This window comes from Nilaparvata lugens, chromosome 2 (genome assembly GCF_014356525.2).
Source record: "Nilaparvata lugens isolate BPH chromosome 2, ASM1435652v1, whole genome shotgun sequence".
Lineage (NCBI taxonomy): Eukaryota > Metazoa > Arthropoda > Insecta > Hemiptera > Delphacidae > Nilaparvata > Nilaparvata lugens.
The window spans coordinates 21892467-21919018 of NC_052505.1; the positions used below are offsets into that span (position 1 = coordinate 21892467).

Genomic DNA, 26552 nt, shown 5'->3' on the forward strand with positions numbered 1-26552 from the left:
AGCACACTTCAAAAACAAGACAGCCGCCAAAATTTGAGTGTTTTTGATTTGCTTGTATAATTTTACTGTTCAAGATACTCCGCAGTTGTTTTCACTAAAATATTTGGAAATATGTCGTCTGAGTTTTGTTCTCAAAATTCTCCTATAGAACGCATATTGAATAATTAATTAAATTTCAAAACCCCACGAACGTGTAGGCCTGTTTTCAATTTTCTCAAGTTTCTTATTATTAAAGCTTTTTTTAAGCATCATCATCAATATTCTTCCCTAGCGCAAGTACATTATATATTCCTCCTCCATTTCTCTCTGTCTTGTGCTATTCAGCATGAAGTATTTTCCCACCATCTTCACTCTCCTCCGCCCCAGCACCCTCCCACCCTTCACAGTCCCTTCCATTGCAGTTACAGGTCACAATATTGTGGATTAAAATGACTCCCTACATTTTCAAAAAATTACGACCTAATTTCTAATCAATCAGAAATCACTTACAAACACATGTGGAAACATGTAATAAAAACAAAACTTTTTTACATTTATGCAAATGCGTACATTTATTACTAAATCTTGAATCTCAAATAATAATTTTACAAATAACACACAATATCTTGATACATTTGGAAAACGTGTTTATAAGTATTAAACTGGGATGATTGCACGCATAATTAATATTATATGATAAAGGATGGAACAGAACTTTGAGTAGAGCAATTGAGGTGTCTTAGTTTGTACTGAATTATGTTTTGTACTCGAGGTTTACATAAAATTCAATTTTCTATTGAGTTAAATTCTACAAGAGTTGAAGAAATTAAATTTTACAGAGATCTACAGGATTTCAGTAGCTGCAACGGTGCGAATAGGAGTGGACACTTTGATGTTGACAGAACACCGTTGCATTCAACAAATTAAGCTTTTAAACATTTCCAGTCAATAATAAAACAAATATTAATGGAGCAATGCATACCAGAAATTCATATTTCAACATGAAAGTGAGATGTCAGTTCTAAACAAAAATACCAATGGAATTTCTAATTTGAATAATCGAATTCAACATTTCTTTTGAACAACATTTCAAATAAAAGCTAGAATATGTTGGACATTTTCATGTAACAATTACAAAAACCTCAAGTTCTTATTTATTGGAAAACTATCATCTACATGACGTGAATAACTATCAAAACAAGAAAAGCCAGGAAAATCCGAATTCTAAAAAACTAAATATAGAATATCCATCGTAAAGAAGTATAAAATTGTTAACTGAATTAAATGTAAATATAAGAGATGAAGATACTTGGACGTTTTACTGCTACATAGAATAAAATTAATATAGTTAATATAGTACATAGTTTTATATGTACCCTGTACCGCAATGAATAAAAATTTCATCAATTTGAATAGTCGTCATCTTAAAAAATATCATACTTCCAATATTGTAGTTAAGATGAATATGCAAATCAAAGGATACATCACATAGGTAACAATAAAGTATATAATATTATATAGACCTCTTTCTTGCATCAATTCCAATATCAAATACATTGGAAATTTCCATCCGATCAACCGAAAATTAAATTTTGATGATATCCACCTGGGGATAATTTTATTTAGTAGCTCACATGATACTAATGCACACAGCTTTGTCAACATCTAGTCATACATAATCCAATATCTATAGAATGAAATCATCAACATGTATAAGGAGCACGTTACAATAATTATTATAGTAACCTACTAAACTAAATATTATAACTAGAAATTGTAATTATAATAATTATCGTCACTTGATACAAATGAACGAACAACTTGTCAAATAATCAAAATGAAAGAAATTATAAAAACTGTGCGCAATCAAACTTCGTTCAATCACATCTTCAAGTTGCTCTCATCTGAAACACAACAATAAAACAAATGAACGGTTATTAAAATTCAACAATAGAAGGTTAAATACACATACATACCTAAAAAAAACAAATTTAGATTGTTAGGCTAGTCAGAGTGTTAGGCTAGGCAACCAGACGTAATATATATCTATTTATCTATCTATCAGACTGAACTAGATTTGAATTTCACTGCTGTTGCTTTGAAACAAATCAGTTGCCTGCAAAATTATTCATCTAAATTATTAAATTAAATAATAAAAAATTAAATTAAATTAAATAAATTACTTATCCGTCTAAATTATTATGACAGATTTACTTGAAATGAAGTTCATTTTTCATATAAGAGCTCATAATAATGTAGTAATGGCTCATCGTGTTATAGACCAGAGCGGAACAGATATTAGCAGCATTACCAGATAATAATTAATAAAATCAGAGTGCAGCTTGACATTTCAAGTGTAAAACTTCATGTAATTTTAGTAAATCTCCTCTCAGGCCACTACCAAAAATAAGAAAACCCCAACCTGACAACATATATCACATAGCACAGAGAGAAGACCGTATTACTGTCTATTATTACGGTACTGTTTTGACCGGGTGAGAGTGTAAGAATAACAAGAGTATTAGAGACTACCAGTGCCGCATAGCTTTACGAAAAGGACTACCTACTAGTATAGAAGTTTCCCTGAATGCTTCTACACAAGAGGTAACTCAATCAATTGAGAGGTGGTGCAACTCAAACTTGCTGTGCAAGGTTCAAGATTTGAAATTTACTTGACTTCTAATGGTAGATGCGGAAAAAGATTCTAAGTTTCTGGGATTCACTGTAGACAACTGTTTGAGTTGGTCCTGGCACGTTGATAATACCACTGGAAAGCTCAATAGAAGAAAGTTAAGGACATGTGTCAGTGTTAATGTTCTAAATGTAGTCTACTTTGCTCACATCCAGTCCCACCTGTCTTATGAAACTGTACTGTGGGGATCAAAGGCATTAAACTATTTCGAATTCAAAGGAAGGTAATCAGGCTTATTTGTGGTCTGTCAAAACGCGCTCAATGTAAAGAGAGTTTCAAAGAATTAGGAATATTGACATTACCCTCTATTTTTGTGCTTCAATGACTGACCTATGTGAAGGAAAACTTAAATAATTTTGTTAAGCAGGGAATATCCCAAGAACATCAAACTAGAAGCAGGAAGAACTTGATCACCAACCGATACAAGTATGCTAGCACGCAAAAAACATTTCTATTTATTGGTGTGAAGCTATTTAATACGCTCTCTGAACAATTTAGAGGTTTGAAAAATCAAGTTTTCAAGCGGAGGCTGAAACTATTCCAAATCAGTAACCCCATTTACACTTTTCAGGAGTTCTATGAACTGGCTAAGACTTTGTAAAATTAGAGATGATGGTTTCTCGATCCCTTCCGAGCTGCGATGCATTAACAGATTTTTTTCTATGTATTTCACACGACATGCAGTCAAATATTCAAGTAGATAATCAAATTCGTTCACTTACTGACTGTAGTCATAGAGAAACAATAGCATAAGTAGATATCACATGGTATAGGGCGTTTATGTCGTAACTTCTACTGTTATCTCAAGCTGATTACTGTCGATTATTGTCGATTTTTACTGTTTTGGCCGAGTGAGAGTGTATGAACAGTACAATATGAGAGATTACCAGCGTCACACAGCTTCAAGGGTAAGAACTACGTGGACTATCGGCTTGAGATAACAGTAAAAGTTGCGACATAAACTCCCTATACCATAGGATATCTACTTACGCTATTGTTTCTCTATGCTGTAGTACTTTTGAGTGTCTCGCGATCATTTGCAACAGTGGCGACAGGAACTGTTTTGTTGGTTAAGAAGAACACGTGGTTTTATTATATATAATCAAAAAGTTTGTTTGATTTGAAATTGAGTTGTTCATTTAATGTTTTTTTTATCGAGAATGGTGGCTTTATAAATTTCAAACTGTTCTGATGTATTTAATTCATGCCCTTTTCTTTTTGCGTTTAGTATGGTGAGGTTGGTATTTGTTTGTGTAGGTGTGCCCGGTTTCGTTCAAATGTGTTGCAAAAGCTGATTCAGTTTTGGTTTTCAGTGCGTGAATGTGTTCTTTAAATCTTTGTTTAAATGATCTGACACTTCGGCCAATGTAAAATTTATTATTACAATCTGTGCATTTCAGTTTGTACACTCCAGGGAGGTTGTAATTGTCGGTGTTGTTGGTGAATTTAGGGGTGAGGGTAAACATTAGTTTATTTTCAGTTTTGAAAGCCACATTGTAGCCTGCTTTTTCAAATACTCTGGCAATTTTATTAGATTGACTATATAATATTATATTATAGACGGGAAGGTCTCACATATGTGTCTTACAAAGCGGTTTCTGTCATTTGTTGGATTGGTTTCTTACGTATGTACTTTTGATTTTGTTTTCTGGTTGAGTTTGTCTTTTAGGTTTGAGTCGTATCCATTAATCTGTGCTGGGCATTTTATTGTGTTGAGCTCATTTTTGTAGTTTTCTGCTGATAAGGGTACTTTGGTGAGTCTATGGAGCGTGGTTCTGAATGCTGCATGATTGTGCTGTGTTGGGTGGTTGGAGGAGTTGTGGATTAGGGTATCTGTTGTGGTTGGTTTCCTGCCAATGTTGAAGCTAAGTTTTTTTGTGATTGATAGGTCGAGGAAGTTTATGGATTTATTTTGTTCATATTCAGAATTGAATTATATTTTTTGTAGATCTTGTTGATATGTTTACAGATTACTTCATATTGTCTCTGGTTTCCCTTGAAGAGGATGATAACATCATTCATGTATCTATACTAGTATAATATCTTCTTTGATATTTCACTATTGAGGATGTGTTTGTTTGCAAAGTATTGAATGTATATTTCTGCAAGTAAGTTACTGATTGGTGATCCCATGGTTAAATCTTCATCTTGTATCCAACTTATTGTCATAAGTGAAATAGTTTTGTTTGGTTATTGTCTGCAGGATTTCAATAGTTTCATTAGTTTTTTTCTATTGGTGAACTACTTTTCGTGAGCTCTCTGATTATGGATATAGTTTCATCGATTGGAATGTTGGTGTACATATTTGTTATATCAAAGGATGCTACTAGGGTTGAGTTGAACGGAATGTGGGTTTCAGTTTTGAGATAAGCTTATCACTGTTTTTGAGGTGTGTCTTGCTATTTAGATCGTTATGTTTCTAAGGGTATGGTCTAGGTGTTTTGCAAGTTAGTAGGCCGGTGCTACGCAGGATTTTACTAGTATTGGGTTGGATGGGAATGTTGGGTTTATGTAATTTTGGGAGTGTTTGTAGAGTCGGTGCTGATGGGTGGATTTGTTTTTAGGGTGCTTTTTTCTGTTGTTGATATTATGTGTGTTGCATTGTTGATGATTTCCTTTATGGTTACTTGGTATTCAGACTCAACAATGATTAAGTTGTTCTATGTTGTTAGTAATGAATTCCATGGCTTTTTGGCCAAGGTCTTTTTTCATTATGATGACGGTGTTCCCTTTTGACGAATTTCAAGTTTTTATCAAGTGCTTTATTTTTTATATCTCTTATTGGGCTCCATTGTTGAGGGTGTTTTTGGTTTGTGTATTGCTGCATTTGATTACTTTTAATGTTTCATGTCTTAGTCCATCTTGGATTTGTGATTCGGTATGATGTATGGAGGTCTCTGTTTCAATATTTGACCTGCATGTCGAGTGAAATACATAGAAAAAAGTGTGTTTGTAGAATTATTAATATTATGTTGAGGTACTTAAAGTATATACTGTATCAACTACTGCTACTTTTTACTTTCCTTGCCCTATTACCATAGGTAAGGAAAAAAATTTCCAAAAAAAACCTTTCCAAAAAAATTAAGGTACCCTAATTTCAAGTTTTCTAACGATTTTCTTCAAATTTATACCATGGATAGCTATTTATAATCATTATCAACTGACATGAGTCTCATTTCTGGGAAAATTGCAGGAGCTCCGTAATATTCTTGAGAAAAATGGCAGATAATTACTAAAAAACCATGTTTTTCACGATTTTCTCAAAAATGACTAGACCGATTTTTTTTTCAAATTCATACCCTGTATAGTTATTTATCTGCTCTATCAACTGGCCTGAGTCTTTTTCCTGGGAAACTAATGGGGGGTCCACCCAATCCTTGAGAAATGGACTTTGTAACCTCCTTCTCGTGCATGAGGTAGGTAGAGCAGTTTATAAAAAGAACACATAGTCGAGATATTTCAACTGTAGAACAGCTGTTTTGACGACTTTTAAAAAAATCATCGAATTTCCCAATTTACACAAATAGTCCAGGCAATAAATGATCGAAAAATGGTATTGAGGGAAAAGTTTGGATGACAATTTTTGACCCTGCAGTCCTGTTTTAGGTAGTGAGGAGGTAAACATATCAAAAGTCCCCACCCCTACCCACTATGCTGAGGGGGTGGGGGTGGTTCGAAAGTACCATTTTTTGGTTTCTCGCATATAAACCGAAAACTATGCATTCTACAGACATGACATTCTATAAAAAATTAAAGCTTACATAATTTCCTATAATATTGATCCAACAACTTTTTCTATATCTCTTTCACTTTTCGAGGTATCCGCTCTAAAAGATGTGATATTTTTGGGAAAAACATATTTTCCCTTAATTTTTTGCTATTTTTGCTCTTATAACTTTTTGAATGTCGATGGGAAAAATGTATGCTGATCATTTAAGCTTATAGAGCATCCAATTCTCTTCAATTTGATGTATAATTTCACAAGTTTACGCAAATCCCCACGACTGTTGCAGCAGCTTCAGTGTTGAGTGTGAGATCTTCAGTTATGCAAAAATAGACCAATTGACAAAGGAATTTGGAGAGAATGTTTTGAACACAATTTTTGACTTCGCAGCTTTGTTGAGACCAGTTAGGGGGTGAACATATCAAAAGTCCCCATCCCTACCCCTTGTGCTAAAGGGATGAGGGTGGTTTAAAAGTTACATTTTTCAAGGTTTTGCTTACACGCTCATATCTTGCAGAAAATGCGTTCAACCGACATGACTAACTATTCAAAAATAAAGCTTGATGAATTTTCTACAATATTTGTTCTGTGGTGATTTGTGATATCTCCAACAGTTTTCGAGATATACGCTCTTAAAAGTGTAAAATTGTTAAAATAACAGTTTTTAATCCTATTTTTTTATGTTTCAGGGCCTACAACTCTCCAACAATGCATCGTAAAAATGGATGCTCACCGTCGATTTGTAAAACTTTGTTTTCTCTTCAATTTTATGTATTATTTCAATACTCAATGTTTCCCCTCTATTGTTACAGCAGATTCAATGTTGGGTGTGAAATTTTCAACTCTGCAACAAGTGTCAACTTATCAGTTCCACACCTTCAATAGACGGGCTAGAGATGCGTATTTTTGCTATGTTTACCTCCTAACTAGTCTCCATCAAGCAACAAAGTCAAAAATTGTGTACCAGATGTTCCAGACTTAAATTTCTTTGTCAAGTGATCAATTGTTACAAAATTCAAATTTCACCCCATCATCTTACCCCCCCATCTGCTATAACAATAGAAGGAGAACATTAAGTAGTGAAATAATACATAAAATTGAAGAGAAAACTAAGCTCTACAAATCTACGGTGAGCATTCATTTTTACGATGCCTTGTTGGAGAGTTGTAGGCCCTGAAACATCAAAAAATAGGATTAAAAGCTGTTGGAGATATCACAAATCACCACCGAACAAATATTGTAGAGAATTTATCAAGCTTCATTTCTGAATAGTTAGTCATGTCTGTTAAACGCATTTTCTCAAGATATGAGTGTGTAAGCAAAACATTGAAAAATGCAACTGTTAAACCACCCTCACCCCTTTAGCACGAAGGGTAGGGATGGGAACTTTTGATATATTCACCCCCCAACTAGTCCCAACAAAGCTGCGAAGAAAAAAATTGTGTTCAAAACATTCTCTTAAAATTCCTTTGTCAATTGGTCTATTTTTGCATAACTGAAGATCTCACACTCAACACTGAAGATGCTGCAACAGTCGTGGGGATGTGCGTAAACTTGTAAAATTATAGATCAAATTGAATTTGATTGAATTTGATGCTCTATGAGCTCATGATCAGCGTGAATTTTTCCCATGGATATTAAAAAAGTTATAAGAGCAAAAATAGCAAAAAATCGAAGATAATAATGTGTTTTTTCAAAAATGTCACATCTTTTAGAGCGGATATCACGAAAAATAAAAGAGATATGGAAAAATTTGTAAGACCAATATTGTAGGAAATCATGTAAGCTTTAATTTCTTACAGGATAGTCATGTCTGTAAAATGCATAATTTTCGAGTTATATGCGAGAAACCAAAAAATGGTACCTCTGAACCACCCCCACCCCCTTAGCACAGGAGGTAGGGGTGGGGACTTTTGATATGTTAACCTCCTCACTACCCAAAACAGAACTGCGGGGTCGAAAATTGTCTTCCAAACTTCGTTGACTGGGCTAAAAGGAAAATTACTCTGAAAACAATTATTATATATACAGTAGTACACATATACAGTAGTCTGATCGTAATTTCAAATATGTAGCCGCCAATCGTCTTTATGTTGTTCCCCTAAATTATTCTCCCCTTCAAGAATGAGGCTCACAGTTCAATGAGCAAGGGAATTTGTGTGAGTGTACCACACCAGATTTTTATTTTTGTTTGTTTTTATTTGAGTGACTGCATTGTATCTTAAACCAGAATATCACATATTCTAATAGGTTTTATCTCTCTCTTTGATATTAACCTGGACATTTCCATTATTGTATATAAATATTTCATGATATTGTAGTTATTTTCGAATAGTATCTTTTAAGGCTGTGCAAAGGCTAAAAATAAACTTTATACTGGTGATATTTTTCAAGGTTTCTCGTTTTGTATATCATCAAGCTATCAAAATGGAAAAGTTTTCTCAGGGAATTTTTTTTCAATTATTACTTTAGGAGATATGAGCTCCTCAAGTTTAAATTTTTGGGACAGAACATTTCAAACTCGGTAAGAGTTTAATCAATGTGATTCAGAGGATAAATTCTTTATGGTTTTGGTGATTGAAACAAATTTTTTTTCGGAAATGCGAAACTAAAAGTTATTTTTGGTCATTTTTAGTAAATTGAATAACTTTCTCGAAAATTGATATTTCCGAAAATTTTTTGTTTTATTCAATAAAACATACTATGGAGAATTTATTCTCTAAATCTCATCGATCAATCTCTTACCAAATTTTTAATGTTCTGTCCCAAAAATGTAAACTTTAGGCGCTCATATCTCAAAAAGTAATGATCGAAGAAAAAATGTTTTCCTGAGAAAACTTTTTCATTGAACTTTGAAAAATATCACCAGCAGAAAGTTCATCTTTAGCCTTTGCACAGCCTTAAATTATTGTATTGTATGTATGACATTTGTTGTATATTGTGATGAAGACCTCAGAAGCGATTACAATGAAACTTATTCTATTCTCTTCTAGTACTATCGGCTTGAGTTAACAGTGAAATTTGGAACATAAACGCCCTATACCATGGAATATCTTCTTATGATATCTTTTCTCTATCCATGTAGTTTGATGAATAATTATCGAGTAATTCAAAAAATTCCAAACTTACTTTCCATGGTATTTTTACTCATTTTTTACTTGGCCTTCTTGGCCACAACCTCCTTCTTCTTCTTCTTGGGAGACTTCTTGGGCTTGATCGAAGTCTTCTTCTTTTTTGGAGCAGGTTCCTGGAAATATACAAGTAAATTAAAACAAGCAATAATTAAAATTGGATTAAATAAAACCCTAAATTGAAGAAGAAATGTTCATTTTACAAACCTTAGTATATACGAAGAAATTATAATTTTCCGAGACACATTTTGTGATTTTTACAAAATTTATCTATTGCATTTATAAAATGTATGAATTCAGGGCTACTTATATATAAATTTATAAAATAGAATTATAATACCCTTTTTTGAAATTAATAAAATAATAGATTGAAAATTCGAAATTATAACTACTAGTTTCATTGGATCCACACCATCTTCAGGTTTAAAAAATTAAATTTTAAATAATTTGCATTTATCAATCTATTGCATTTATAATTGAAATGATTGGAAGAGAAAATACAGCATATAAGGACACTTTTAACAACATAGATGCCATATGTTGGCATGAAAATGTTGGTTGAAATGTTTTTTCTTATTGATCTCTAATAATTTCCAATCATATTATTATTACCAGTGAATGATGAAGTATAAATCGGTCAATTATAAATAAAAATATAAATCTGAGTATCCTTTTTTAATTATTTCATCACGACATGTTTCGGCTACAAATGCCATTTTCAAGTGATTGAAAATCACGGCGTTAGTAGCCGAGACATGTCGTGACGAAATCATTTAAAAAAGGTAGTTAGATTCATATTTTTATTTAATTTCAAGTAACCCTGAAGAAAGAACGATAATCGGTCAATTAGCCTAGCTCTAGCAAATACCTTTTTGAAATCTCGAGAATTTGGCGATTGTATTGGAGCTGAAGTACATTATATAATATAGATTGTTCTCATTTCATAACTATAATAGGCCTATTAGTGATATTCAATTAACAGCTAGAGGCCTATTAGTGATATTCAATTAACAGCTAGAATTTAATTTGCATTATAAAATCCCAGCAAATGTTTGATCGTTCTAAATAAAGGTGCAATTCCTTAGCGACGAATCGAGCTGCTTGGTTAGAGCCGCCGCGGCTGGAGCATATAACCTATAAATTCATAACTATTCTACGAGTCACTAGATATGAATCCTAAAAGCAATATAGTAGCCAACACTTCCAGTTCATTTGCCGCCGTAACGTTCAAAAAACATAAAAATCAAATAAATGCATAGATATGTGCTCTATATTGAGGTTCACCTTATAATGCAAGTATTTGTTTACGTGTTTACTTGCAAGTATAGCAATCCTTGTCTATCATTTAACAAAGCGGATAGCGCTATCCTTTTCTATCTCCTCAACGTTGCCAATCTTTTTAAACCAATGCAGAAATATAATTAATAAAATATTTAATCTCAATATTATACAAATTTATTATTTAATCATGAAATTTTATATATTTTCTAATACAATATAGGCTTAATTGATTAGGTATTTAAACAAGAATGAACAGTTAGTTATATTACATCAGTTGTACCGGTATCAGCTATCATCATCTATAGAAGGATAGTGGCAAGGCAGAGAATCGGCTACGCTGTTCTCCTATCTTTCTCCACTGTCATTATAAAGTGAACCTCACTATAGCCGCGGCGGCTCTAACCAAGGGGCTCGAGTAATCGCGCCTTCACTGAACTTCAAAAACTACCAAACTGGGCCATATAATCAACTTTTAGAAAAATCCCTCAAAACCAACAGAGTTATTGTTTACTTTTGCTTAATCTCTGTTGATGATAACAGAACAAAATGTTGTACCAAATTCCACCTTTTTTCAATAGAAATATTTACAGAGAATTTATAAAAATATATGAAATATAGCCAATAAATTGGAAAACTTCTGATTTTTCAATCCCCTAAACACAACATTTGTATTTCTACAGCATATTTTAATCACATGCTTCTTGTTTGATTCATAAATTGGTATTTGTTATTCGAGTCATGCTGCTGGTTTGCTAGACATGGAGATGGACCTTATAAAATATAGTGGAAAACAATGACATTAATCTAAATTCTAAATAATAGAGTAGTATGACTCGATTTGGATTGAGATAATGAAAGGATAGATAACATTTGATGAACATAATATAATATTTTCCATTGGATTAAATAAAAAAAAAAAAAGAAAGATTAATACCAACTTATAATCTAGAGAGATAGATAATTGAGAATTACTCTTACGTCGGAAAGCTTTTCAATGAGAGCGTCGCAGGACAGATTTTTGGCGGGTTCCCAAGAATCACTTCTTGGGCTGTAACCTTTCCATCTCACAAGATACTCGGTTTTACCCTTGAACACTCTTGATTTTATCAGCTTCTCAACCTAAAAAACGAAAATAAAAATGCAAGGTGAAAATTCGAAAAATATCAATTGAAAATCAGTAACTGATCATTGAGGCCGGTTACAGAGCTCGACCGACCGTCAGTGGGTACGTCAGTCGCGCTTCTCTTTTTCATAGATATTCCATGTATCCGTACAGAGCAGGACTGACGGCACGCATGCGCACGGTCAGGACTATGCGTTTTATACTGCATACGAAAACCATCGGTCAAGCTATTGAAGCAAATAGAAGCCTACAGAGCTGCACTGATCAGTAGCCCGATCGCAACATAACCAATGTGCTGACATCTCTGCCCGACAATCAGCTGATATTGAATTGAATAGCATAATGAATGAACTCAATTAATATTGTCATATTTGAATTAAGAGTTTTTCTATACATTTCTTCAATCATTTCTAAATTTTTTATTGGTAAAATCATATATTATTAATATTATCTACATTTATTTGATCCGTAGCTTAAAGTGACTGCAAGTATTCCCAATGGTGATACAAGCTCGAAATAATTCATCAAAATTTCTGATGGACATTCTGAGGTAGTTAAAAAATGTATCTTCATCCCCAAGCATACCCATGAGTATTTGAAAAGTGAGGGACTAATCAACATAATATTAGTTTAATATTGTGAAGTACAAAACATTTATAGAACGTTAGCCATACTTATATAACTTGATAGGCTCTCAAGTGTAGCGTGCTCTTACAATGAACCTCGGTTGAAATAGTAATCAATTGTAGCCCAAAAGTCACTACCTATTATAAATTTAGGTTCCATAACCTCATGGGTAACCAACTTTGTGACTTTTGGGAAACTTGTTTCAGCAGATCAGCATTGCTGAATCCATCAAGTTATTTAGTATACTTTTAAGTAGATAAAATTGGCTCGATCTAAGATAAATAGAGAAATTTTCTATTCTTCCTGCATCGATAGCTCAATTTTTCTGAAAATTATGCTCATATGAGCGTGGGGAGTGAAAGGACTGATTGATAGAGAGGGATGATGGACCAACAGTTCTCTGGTCACAGGAGTAAATTCTTCTATGAATGAGATATTGAAGTTTATTGGTAGAGAGGTCTAAAAAGTGTTAACTCCTCCTAATAAATAATATTTTGGTTTGGAAATGTGAAAGGATGCATGCTGAAATTATGCTTACAGATGCTTGATGGCTGAAATGAAACGTCTATATTTTGCTATGGATCAGAATGTCTTAGTCATGATAAAATGTAAACTTACTATTTATTTCATTAATTTTATACGTATAGCATTGTGAATAAGTGTATTTTAAGTCTACTTTGTGAGTTTCAACACAATGGGATGAAATATACTTCTGAAAAACATGTTTGGACATATTCGAAAAAATTAGGCTAAATTTTCTCAAAACATTATTTTTGGACTCAAGTGCAAGTCATGTAAGGACGGGTTTTAGGTGGGTTACGTTACGAGCCACGGAAAGTGATGTTCCAGCTCATAATTGTGAAATAGTGAAGCTGGTCTCCAGCCACTCTTCCTACGGGAATATAAAGTGCATGCCGATTGTCTAATACGAGCTTTGAGTTTCGTCAAGATTTTGGAGGGACAAAATATTCAGGGCAACAAAATATAAAATATTACCATTGACACACGCATATAGTGTGAGCCTCACATAAATGAATTAAATTGCCTACATTTAAATGAGTTTTAATTCTGATAGGAAAATGACTGGAAGGAATTTCAAACATAAGAAAGAGTAATAAGACCTTATAGCTGAATCATTACTATTAACCTTGAACTTATCTGTAAATGGAAAATAAATACGCGTTAAGTTACAATTTGTTATAATTGACTAAGTTAGGCCTCATGTCCTTCGCCTCCTCAACCATTTATTCTAGTGGCTAGAATCGAAATTCAGAGAAATCAAATATGTCATTTGATAAATAATATCTTGGAGAAATGTACTTTTAAGATTTCATGTATTTATTTGCTACTTATCCGGAAATGGATCTCACTCAAGATTTCAACTTCTAGTACTCATATAATAATAATAATAATCATCTCAAGTCTTTTATCATTTCTACTTTTTGAGATATGAGCACTTGAAGTTGAAATCTTGGGAGAGATCCATTTCCGGATTTGGAGCAAATAAATTCATGAGATTTTGATTTTTTTCTAAGATATTATCTAATGCCATATTTGATTTCTCAAAATTTCAATTGTAGAGATTCCAATTTAAAAAATAACTTGAATTGTTTGTCTCTAGAGTAGAAACCCCCTTTTACTCCCTATGGCAACGAAATATTGCTTTATTATTATGTTACAGGGAGTAATTTAGTTAGTAGGTGGAGGAAAAATAAATATCGACACATTACTCAAAACTGATTCATATTCTAGAGACTCTAAGGCTAATATGAGGTCAAAAATGTCGATGCGCGCTGTTTCATTTAGAACTGTTTCATCACCAATCCATGCGACTCTAATTCGGTGGATAGATAACTGTACCAAGCATTTAAAAATAATTACACAATATGGGAAAACAAAATATGGACCAGTTTTCAACAATATCGAATTCATTGAATTTACCTCATAATCCTTCGAAGGCTTTGACTTCTTCCTTTTCTTTGGTTCGCTGACCTGAAAAAAAGAAGAAAATCACTTTTGGAAAAGGAAAAACTGCAGATTTATAAAAGTATTGCTAAAAAGAGAATGAGAATTTTTCATGATCTGAAACATGATCATGATTTTCATGATCTGAAACAAGAAATGAAAATTGATTGACAAGAATTTTTTATTGTTATGAAACAATTAATTTAACCGCATTGTTTCTAAGGATTCCATCGAGTTGAAAAAACGTAGTGATGTACATAATATAGGGTTGGGTAATGAAGTATTGATGATTTGGAATAACAGTTACACACTCATTTTTGAAAGAGACTGAACCATTTCGCAGATGATGAATAATGCCCCTCTAATATATAGTAAATTGATGATAAAATTTATACTGAATGGTTCCTATTTTTGAATGGTTATACTAATATATTACTTATTATTATTACTACTGTAATATACTTTCCCTTGCTTCATAGTCGGTCGCACGAACTAAAACCCACTTCAAGAGATAATCGGACGGATAAGGATTCATTGGCTGAGGAAATTGCTTAATCAATTCAATTCTTCATTTTCCAGAATAAATCACAATAATCAAAATATTATCAATGGAGAAATGTTTCCCCGCATGGACCATACATCCGTGCGCAGAAAAATGCACTTCATCGAGCAAACTCACGATATAATTATATTTTATATATAATGACATTTACATGTAATATATAATATATTTCTGATAATTCTATCACTCTCAAAACAAAGAGAATAGTTGACAATTGTTTAGTTTGGCTAACAAATGAACTATTCGGCCTTCATACGAAATGGCTTTCGAAAAATGCTGGGACAGATGTAAATCTGACCTGAAAAACTACAAAATAGAAATGCCTCATGAAATTTCAACAAAAAGTACGAAAATGCTACTCACCTCCGACTCGAAGACCTCTCTTTTTGGAGGAACTCGAGAAGACTTCCTTTCTGGATCCGAAGCTGTTCTCTTTTTTAGCTGTAAAAATTAAATACAAAATTAAACTTATTATTTAAACTTGAAATAGTCTACTTGTTGGGTATGCAGAATGCTAAGCAATAATGATTATATTTTTGTTTTACTGAAAAAACTTGGATAAGCATCATGAGATGAAGTTTATCTCATTGAAGTGTGGACTGATGCAGAAGAGTTTTTGAAATTTGAACCCTCTCTTTCTTATTGAATGATACATACAAGAACAAAAATGAATATTAGAGAATACAGTTTTTAAAAATTTCCACAAGACACTAGGCTATGTAAAGTGGAATCTATAATGTAATATCAAATAACTACAGTTTATTTTCTAATTTAAAAATTTGATAGTAGGACTGCACTTAGTAAGCGATTCAAGTGATTCCGGCAAAATTATATTCTCATTATAAATTCAGACTACAGAAAGCTCAAAATATTTTCCAGTGTGTCTACAGTTTTATAGGGTCAATTGCGCTTCTTTCTACCCACTTGAATGCCTACTATTTTTCTGTTGTTTTAATAATATTCTGCATCGCATATTCGTTTCTAGGAATGGACGTTGATACATTATTCAAACTTTTCCACTCCACTTAGATACAATACAAACATATTCCGATCATTGTATTGTTTGTGCTAGCCTAATAAATAAATATATTTCAAGTATTGTAATAAGGGAGCGTAATTTACTGTTCGTTTTTTTTCAAGATTCGTGTCTCAAATTTCCAAGAAAAAGGGAATGATATGAAGAGAATCAGTTTCAGCTTCTTTAACGCTGCATTACACGCGGCCCGTTTCTATCGTATGTTACACGCGGTGATCTGACAGATCCCTCCTGGAATCATCACTTTCTCTCATTTCTTAAGAGATAAGGTATATTGGAGGTCTTGGATTGATAAAAGATGATTCAATGATTATGTTTTATGAGTATATATATTGTCAAAAAATATCCTCAGTACAATCACTCTGGCATCTCATACGAGAATGTTCCAAGCATAGTGGCTTCTTACACACATGGCTTCTTTTAACGTGGTGATCTCACAGATCAAAAGATGTATAGGCAGACTTCAATATGGTGTACAACAATAACAACTGGACTGACTCACTCCTCAATCATATCTAGAAAGGTAATAAAATGCCATTGATATAGAGAATAAGATTAATAAGAGCAAAGTCCGCTATGATGCCACTGCGCTAGTGTCGCTACCAGAAATTTCGGGCAAGAAGTCGGGTATTTGTATTCGCTGTGTAGAAAAAGAGCCTTTTTCAAATGATAATATTTTTTATTGAAGCAATAAGAAATATTCAAAGTATAGTAGTTTCATGCAGTGCTTATGGATGTACGAATCGGCATGCGCTAGATAAAAATATTTCTTTTCATATACGTAATATTTATTTCATGCAACTCTGTATCTAAACATTTGTTTAATAAATTAGTATTGTTCAGAAACCAATAAGTCTTGTATAATTTTATTAGTTATAAGAAAAATAATGTGCTCTTAAGTTTCACTTAGCCTTTTTTGTTGAAATTTAATAAAATAGATTAAAAATAACTAGTAGTTCTGTGAACAGTAGACCTCCTCACGCAGTATTCTCATCCACAAGTACCTGATTGAAACTATAGACCTTATGGAAATACACTGGCTTCTCCACACATCTATGTAATCACTTGTCAGCTAATTTATAATGAATAATTCTATTGTCTGATTTTTACTCTAATATTGGCGTATGAAAGAGGCTCCTTTTTCCTTTTATATTATCCTTGAAATGCAAAGTTTCTAAAAACCTTGTATATACGTCGACGCGCAATTAAAAAAGGAACATACCTGTCAAATTTCATGAAAATCTATTACCGCGTTTCGCCGTAAATGTGCAACTTATAAACATTCAAACATTTAAACATTAAGAGAAATGCCAAACCGTCGACTTGAATCTTAGACCTCACTTCGATCGGTCAAAAATGTTATAACAACTAGTTTCAGTGTTACACACCATCTTCAGGTTTTAAAAATAAATTTCATAAAATTCATTCCATTTTCATCTAAATAAAAATATATTGGTAAAACTAGAACCCCCTGGGTTTTAAAAGCTCGCTCATGAACTGTTGTATTGATCCGTGAGATCTTTTACAAGTATGATATAACAGTAGTAGGCTCAATGGGGATCCGATTCCAATTGAAAAAAACTACTTCCTGTCGCTTCAAAACGTTTGTTTGTCATATGGATCCAACTTAATTTTTTTCAAATGGGAAGGTGGTCATGTAATACATGATTTCGATACAGATTGTTGGTCATGTAATACATGATTTCGATACAGATTGTCAAAGGAAAAATAATGGTGAAACTAGAACTTTTCTAGTTTATATATATATTATTTTCTTATATTTAATACATTTTTGTTGCAAAATGAATGAGAAACAGTTTCAAGTGATACCTCCCTCGCGTTCGCTACCTTTCAGCCTGCCGCTCTGCTCTGCTCCCCACGCCACGCATCAACCAAATGAGTGGTTGACCCACCCGCCACCAGGGTGCGCCTCAGTCGCCACCACCCGTTCCTGCGTTTCTATTGGCCGAGCACCGCCGGCCAATAGCAGCGCAGGTGAACTCGGGGACTGTGAATAAAAGGGGGCTACTCAGCTACCCTCGAGAGCACTTGCTCACTAGCAGCCTTCCACTGAAGAGCCAGAAGAGACCACCAGCCGAGACCACTACCAGAGACCACTACCAGCCGAGACCACTACCGAGACCAGGAGCAGAGCAGCGAGCAGGCCAATGAGGGAACCACGGCGAGACTAACCGCAACCTGAGGTGTCTTCCTTGTCTACTACCTTGCCGACGCCTAGGAGGAACCGAGCCGGCCGCCGAACCCAGAAGAGGAGGGCCCTACGTCGGCTTCGCCAGGTGGAGGAGAGGCTGAGGCTGTACACCGCCGCGCCAGCTGCGCCCCAGCCTAACAACTGGCACGCGGTTCTGGATGCGCGGGTTGGGTGCCGAACCGACATCAGAGTGTGTGCAGCGGAAGCCTACGACCCTGCCTGCCCGGGGTTTGACCGAAGGCCCCTTCTAAACGAGGAAGTGGTCGAGGAGGTCCTCCCGGCGGAGATTCGGCACGACCTCTGGCTAGTAGATCACCCGGTCAGCCCTCTCCGTAGCCCGGGTAAACCAGAGTGGAGACTGCGAACCATTGACTTGAGCCCCTGCCGGCCTGCTCTCGCACCAGACGGAACTGCCCGGGACCCTCGCGCGGCGTGGTATCGCGCCAGTCGACGACTACTAAACATCTAGCCTGCCTTGGTCCCTTTTAGGGCCACCAGCAACAATCTTGGTCCCTTTTCAGTGCCACCAGCAACAAACTTGGCCCTTTTCAGGGCCACCAAAAGCCATTTTTTTTAGACAGTGGTAACAAACCCCTCGCTCGACCCGACTGACTAGCCCAATTGATGAACGAGCCACACCTTCCGCCATATCACAAGGAATATTGTGGTTAGGTTGATTCATTATCATTATTTGCCAAGTAATAAAATATAAGTTTCGGTAATATTATAATAAATATTTTGAATGAAAAAGACTAAGAAATTGTCAAAAAACCACTGATTTATTGATAATTAGAAAGACCGGTTTCGGTTGATAAAATCGGGGTGTACAAACTTAAATGTGATGATTGTAATGCTTGTTATGTGGGTCAGACTGGTAGAAGTTTCAAAAGTAGAATTAAAGAACACATCAGAGATTGGAATAAACAAAATGGGGAATCTAACTTTGCAGAACATTTGATAACAAATAATCACAAGTTCACAGTTAAGGAGAATGTTGAGTTTCTGCATGTTAATAACAAAGGCAGATCTTTGAATATTCTAGAGGCTTTAGAAATAACAAGAGTAATTAAGGAAAATTCCCAGTATAGTTTAAATGACCAGATTCATTTCAACCAGTACAACACTACGAATTTAGTTTTATCATAAAATTGTAAGCATACATTAGTCAATAGTTTTTCCTCTACATATTTGTTTTATTATCTTTCACACTTGTTTTCTTGGTTCTTATTTTGTACTAAAAGTAAATATCATTATCATGGCGATTCTGTTGCTTAAGCCGCCATTTTGTCACACCGTTGAGGGGGAGGAGACTGTCTAGCTAGGCCAATGGCAGGCGTTCATGCCCTTGACCAATAGCAGTACTCGCCTACTAGTATAAATTCTGCTGCTCTTGTATTTAGTTTTAGTTTATCAGAGATTGACAATGGTGTATTAACCAAAACCGGTCTTTCTAATTATCAATAAATCAGTGGTTTTTTGACAATTTCTTAGTCTTTTTCATTCAATATGAATAATTACCACAATATCAACTTCTCAACTACACAAAAAATAAATATTTTATTTCCATAGATCCAATGTAGGTATCCATATTCCATTTCATTAATTTGTCTTATATTGTAATATTTTGTGAACTATGAAAATATTTTATGCTAAATTTGTATTATGAAAAATATTATTTGCTAAAATTGTCTATAAATTCCTCATCATTGCTATTGTTTTATTTTTCCCGTTCTTATAATATGTAGTTATTTATTAACTTATATTAAATATAGAAGTATAGAGTATAGTTAGGTACCTATAATTAAGTTGCAAAACGAATGAGAAACAGTTTCACGAAATATTGTGATAACGGTTAATTTATTATTATTATTTGCCATCTAATAAAATATATGATAATATTAGCGATCTATATCTTTATAACTTCTAATAAATTTACAAAAATAATGATTGTATCGTCATAGGATACAATAATAGAAAGTAGTGTATTAACAAGGGTAGTTAATTCATAATACATCATGAAATATTAGAAAGTGCAATATGAGTAGCTCAGTAACGGCCTGGATGGCCAATGATATAGAAATCTATCTGGAAGTAGCTATATGAATGAATAGCTATTCAAGTCACGTGGCCGGGAAGTGGTCTTTTGCAGGGTGAGCATGGTGTTTCAGGAATTTCATGCAAGCTCTGCAAGAAACATTCACGTAACGTATGGCATTTTTCGCTACACAACTATAAAATAATAAATAAAAAATCATAAATACTTCAATGAGTAAACAACAACAAACGTAACTTCACCATATTCAATATTCATAGCCCATAATATTCAAAATATCATCATGCCCGCCCTGTGAATGGCCACTTCCCGGCCACGTGACTAAAATAGCTATCATGTACATGAAAAATGCAAGATAGTAAACATTACTTACCTTGCCATTGATTGAGGTGGATTTTTTGGCCTTCTTGGCCTTGGGCTCTGATGTTTTGGATTCTACGGTTTCAGTCTGAAAGTGAAAAAATACAATTCTAATTCAATCATCAATAATAATGCACAGTTAATCTTTCCAACCCTGTCAGCAGGCAAGCAAGTGATTCAATATTAGTTGAAAGTTAGTGAAACCGTACGCTCAAGTTAGAAGAAACGGCAATTAAAAATATAAAGAAAAACTAGTTACGCAATTTCCATGGTTAGGCTATTATTATAAGAAATTATTTGATTTGACCAGTCAAATAAAACCCTGTTTTTGAAAAAATCATCTTTTTATATTTTTCGGATGGTCACGTTAATTCGTCGGTCCTGGCTGGTCCCGTAGGTCATGTCAGAGGCCCTGAAATTGATCAGGTGCGACCTGAAAAATCTGACACCAGATCTGGGCCAGCCAGGTCACTCTATATTATTATTATTAAAAAAGTTATCCACAAAAATTATTTATCAATAATTATAATGCATGAGCCATTCATGTAGGATTTCACTTAATTCAATAATAATGCCTAATAAAATGTTATGATTGATACAGAATAGAATGTATGTGATGTTCCCACCTTGACTTCAACGCCATCAGCTTTAGAGTCTTCGGTTGCAGGCGACCCATTCTCCTGCAAAAATGCAAACATTGGTGATTGAAAATTACAATATTCATATCAATCAAATCTATCAAGTCATATCAATTCATATCTATAATAACAAATAACACCTTTATTGGTTACCAACACTATACATTCCAAATTTTCCGGACGTGGATTAGTGATTTTGGTGTTTTGTTTTGTGTTTTTGGCTTTCTTGAATCAAAAGAAACTTTTTCAAAATAACATCCAAGTGACAATCAAGAATAATAACAACTATCACAGTTTTCTGTCATGGGAGATTATTTAAATTTCATTTTAGGCCTACGTCGAAGTGGAACTTCCTACGGGACTCCCCACAATCCAAGCCATACGCTAAATAAAACAACAATACTATACAATAAAATATTATTTATTTATTTACAATATCTCTTTGGAGACAACAGGAGACTTTGGAGACAAACCCTCAACTGCCTCCTCAACTAAGATCATGATAATGGCAAAATACTATAAACTATGATAAATAATTAAATTCTCATGCATATTATATAATGAAACTATATTATTAAAATAATAATAAAGTAATTAAACTAAAACTTACTATTAAAGAAAGGTGAGAAAGAAAAGCATTACTCAAGATAATAATGTATGACATTATTGACTCGACTGTACATTTTTTTCTCAGTATTATTCAAAGTCCAAAATTGAATTTTTAACTGCAAAAATGTTCGTTTTATTTTGTTTATGGGACAGGTCCTCTATTGAACCACCTATCTCTATCTTTTGCGCACACCGCCCACCTATCCCCAGTCACTCTCACAAGGTCGTCTTCCCATCTGAATCGTTGCCGTGCGATTTTCATTTTTATCCAGTTGGGCTTCCAAAAAGTTAAGAGTTTTTGTCCATCGGCCATCCTCCAATCTAGCGACATGACCTGACCACTTCCACTACAGTCATAATTGTGTTCAGTAAGTCGTCCGATTTTGTTATTGCCTTGACAGATTATGATAATTTTTTTGTTATTGCCTTGATGGATGTATTTCTAACTCTATCCATTTAAGTTGTTGCTATTTTCTGTAGTACTGTTTTCTTCAAAGCCTAGTTTTGGGTGAATAATATTTATATTTTCTTTCCAGTACTAATCTCTTTATTCTTGAGAATACTTTTTAATGACCAATATTTATGCAATTATACACCTACGTTTCACTTCTATATCGGTTCTTATTAAATTAATTTAAATTACACTGTTTGACAAATTCACATCACATAAGGTTTATAGGGTATAGGTGAAACACAGGTTATCACTTACCAGAACACACAGATCAAGGAATTCATAGTAACTATTGAATACATTATTTTAGGCCTATCATTTGTAAGAGAAATAAATGGGAGTAAGATTTCTATGATTTTTCATGACAAGGCATTTTGTAATCTACAAATAGAGTTTATTGACTTTACTAGGACCATCCAATGCAATCAATTATTAGATAACGATCAAACATCAATTATCCATACTATAATAATCTTTACTAAATTGAAAACGTTTTCTATCACTGATTTATATTATTACGATTACGATGTATTTAAAGAATAGAGATCCTAGATTACTGCTTTGAAGTATATCACAACCTGTTGTAACTCAGCAGAATTTATAGCTATGAAGCCTTTATTGTCGCTGATAAAGCAAAAAATAAGAAAATACGAAATTAATCATTCCATTACAGAAACCATAATTCAATTTAGAGAGCATAACTTGGTGATCAACTTTATCAAATGCCTTGATAAAGTCAGAACATAAACTTGGCTTTTCCAATCTGAGGTAGTTGAGGCATAATCAACCAACATTGGTTGAAATATAACGAGATGGGAAGAATAATTATTTTGAAAAAAATAGACTGGTCTAGACTATGTTAAATGAATGATAATGTGGAATGCGTGGCGAGCATGACAGTGCTTTTATTTCCAGTAGTGCTGACACCACCTGGTTTCAAATGTCTGGGCCCTTCTCATTTCTATAAGATGATCAATAACTCTCCTCAATCTACTCTCTCTTCTTTCCTTAAAGCTGTGCAAAGGCTAAAAATAAACTTTCTACTGATGATATTTTTCAAAGTTTTTCAATTTGTATATCATGAAGCTATCAAAATGAAAAAGGTTTCTCAGGAAAACATTTTTTCCGATCATTACTTTTTGAGATATAAGCGTCTTAAGCTTAAATTTTTGGGACAGAACATTTCAAGTTCGGTAAGAGATAAATCCATGAGATTTAGAGGATAGATTCTTCATGGTATTGTTGATCTAGTAAAACAAACATTTTCTGAAAATATTGATTTTTGAGAAAGTTATTCAATTTACCAAAAATAACTCAACTAAAGTTATTTTTGGTAAATTGAATAACTTTCTCAAAAATCAATATTTACAGAAAATGTTTGTTTTACTAGATCAACAATACCATGAAGAATCTATCCTCTAAATCTCATGGATTTATCTCTTACCGAACTTGAAATGTTCTGTCCTAAAAATTTTAACTTAAGGCCCTTATATCTCAAAAAGTGATGATCGAAAAAAAAGTTTTCCTGAGAAACCTTTTTCATTTTGATAGCATCATGATATACAAATTGAAAAACTTTGAAAAATATCACCAGTAGAAAGTTTATCTTTAGCCTTTGCACAGCCTTAATCTACTCTATCTTCTCTCCTTGATCTATTCTCTCTCCCAAACGTACTAAAATGAGTATTTTATAATGTAAACATTGGAACATCACAATCAATACCATAACAAAGGCCTTTTCAAAACTATACTATAATGTGAACATTATGCAACGGTTTCTGATGCTGGCGGCAGGCTTCATTTTTTCAAGTTTTCACTAAATCAAGTATTCAATTTTACAAGTTTTCAGTAAGTCAAGTTTTCAATTCGTTAATATTTCAGTTTATCAAGATTTCAGTTTTTCCAGTTCTTAGTTCGTCAAGTTGTCAGCTTTTTATTCTTTCATTGATCCAAATTAATTTCTTCCTTAGGACTAGTATTGTGAGAAACGCAATGCCGCACAGATGGTGGCATCGTCAGCAAACATGAAAATGTTCCCCAGGTATCCTGGGTCGCTGGTCATCACCAGGGCCAGGGCCTACCACTGAAAACCGAGAACTTGCTGCGAACCTTTCTATTTTTCGAAATATCTCATATCCGTTCAAATTAGGCTATCAAGTGACTAAATACTTCAAGTTCATTTCCCACCAACAGCCTCAAATCCACAGGGTGGTCATGTTGCTATAGAATGGTTTTTATCTTCTGAAAAGTCTACAAAACCTAATAGTTTAAAATGCATCTTAATCATCAAACAAACAAGGTACCATAACTTTTAGATATAAGAATAACAAACTTCAAACAAGTTTCAATGGATTCCTTGAATTCTACAAAAGATCAGACTATTTTAGTAGCTTGACTTTAGTCCATCCAGGCTGGAATTTTATTGAAGAATTTCCAACTTCACAGATTATATAAATACTAGTAGTTCGGAGAACAGTAGAACTCGCTACACTCACTAACATCACTACTCACACACATACAAATTGGATTTAGAGTATGATGATAATTATATGCAATAGGATCGGTGGAGGACGCTAAGAAATAGAAGTTTTTTACACATTTGAGCTGGGATGAACGGTTGAAGAGATAAAAAAAATCTGGGGAAAAATGATCGAATTATAAAAAATTCCAAATTTTCAGCATGTGATACATGAAATAAGACCACCTTGGAGCGCTGAAGAATAAAGATCATCTACACTTTTGAGCTCGGAAGCACGGTTGAAAATATTAAAAAATTTGAAACTTGGATTGGGACTTGGGAAAAAATCGGAATAAAGGTCCGCCATCTTGAAACGGGGTTGGATTTAAAACTTTGAATTTATACGTTTCTGCACCCTATTTCAAAGTACTTGTATACCAAATTTTATCCAAATCGGACCATAACTGCGACTGTAACTGTGGTACAAACAAACAGACAAACGCCGATTGACTTGAAACATAGAATTCGGCCAAATAATAATTAATAAAAAAACATAATTATCAGGCTTTTGTACTTTTTAATTGACAATTTTTGTAGATCTTTGGTAAAATTAATTGGATATCATTCGACCAGAATGTGATCATGCATAGGCAATGAGATCGATATGACTCAGTTAACTTTAATACGCAACAATAGAATGTTTTTGTAAAATACTAGCAGGTAACCGGGGCATTGCACCGGGTAGAATTTTCTGTTCACTTCTGTTCATGCAAACTTCTCATGTCCAGGAGAACATAATAGAGTAATATTATTGGCTGCTACATACAGAGTGTTGACTTACTCCCTACCAATACTCTGGGGCATTGTTCCTGGGTAAAAACATATCTGAATATCATATTTAAATTGTCCGGAAGTCTTCAGTTACACAGTGATCATTTTGTTTTTTTCACTTATTTTTTTCTAAATAATGGTTAAATGTACAAAATTGAAAATCTGCACAATCATTTTTATAACTAGAAAAAAACATACAAAAAATTATGATAACTCTTCAAATGCATAAAACAAAATAGCGGCCATTTAAAATTTTGTTTCTTAAATAACTCAGAAACCGTTGAGTTTAAAAACAATTTACAAGAATAACTTTTTTAGTAAATTTAATTACCTATCAATTGGTATCTGATTTTTTAGATTGTATATCGATAAAAGAGGTCAAGAGGAGTTCAACCATGTATCATAATCTTGTCGATTCCAAAGTATTAGCAAAACAAACATGGCGGAAAGTTGAATTTTTCGATTTTTTGTGACTGCAGTAAGTTAGAAATTGTTAAATCTTACGAAGAATTTGACAAGGAATCCAATGAAACCGGTTCCAAGTTAGTATCTTTAGTTATTGAGATATTTTAAAGAATGCATGTGCAATTTTTTTGCTTTGAAAAAGGCTAATTTCATTGCTTGGCCATGAATATGTACAGTAAGTTATTTTAAACTATTAAATTTTGAGGAATGATGAATTCTGAATAAAAAATGCCCAGTCACTTGATACCTAAAATCAAGGTTTATTCAGATATTTGGATAAATAAAAAAACTTGCAATTTCATATATTTTCAATTTACATTATTAATATTGGCTTATTTTTTGTAAGCTCCAATCC

General features: G+C 33.5%; 1 protein-coding gene across 2 annotated transcripts in view; it reads right to left on the reverse strand.

Annotated features, from left to right (window-relative positions):
• Window positions 1-523: 523 nt before the first annotated feature.
• LOC111057839 (chromodomain Y-like protein) overlaps window positions 524-26552 on the reverse strand; it is a 39766-nt gene continuing 13737 nt past the window's right edge. For both annotated transcript variants that reach the window (XM_022345310.2, XM_039420785.1), the window contains exons 2-8: window positions 21372-21425; window positions 20759-20833; window positions 15448-15525; window positions 14499-14549; window positions 11786-11926; window positions 9525-9642; window positions 524-1883 (exon numbers count right to left, since the gene is read on the reverse strand). In XM_022345310.2, the coding sequence (XP_022201002.2) occupies window positions 9550-9642; window positions 11786-11926; window positions 14499-14549; window positions 15448-15525; window positions 20759-20833; window positions 21372-21425 (492 nt within the window). In that variant the 3' untranslated portion in view covers window positions 524-1883; window positions 9525-9549. The remainder of the gene's footprint in view (window positions 1884-9524; window positions 9643-11785; window positions 11927-14498; window positions 14550-15447; window positions 15526-20758; window positions 20834-21371; window positions 21426-26552) is intronic.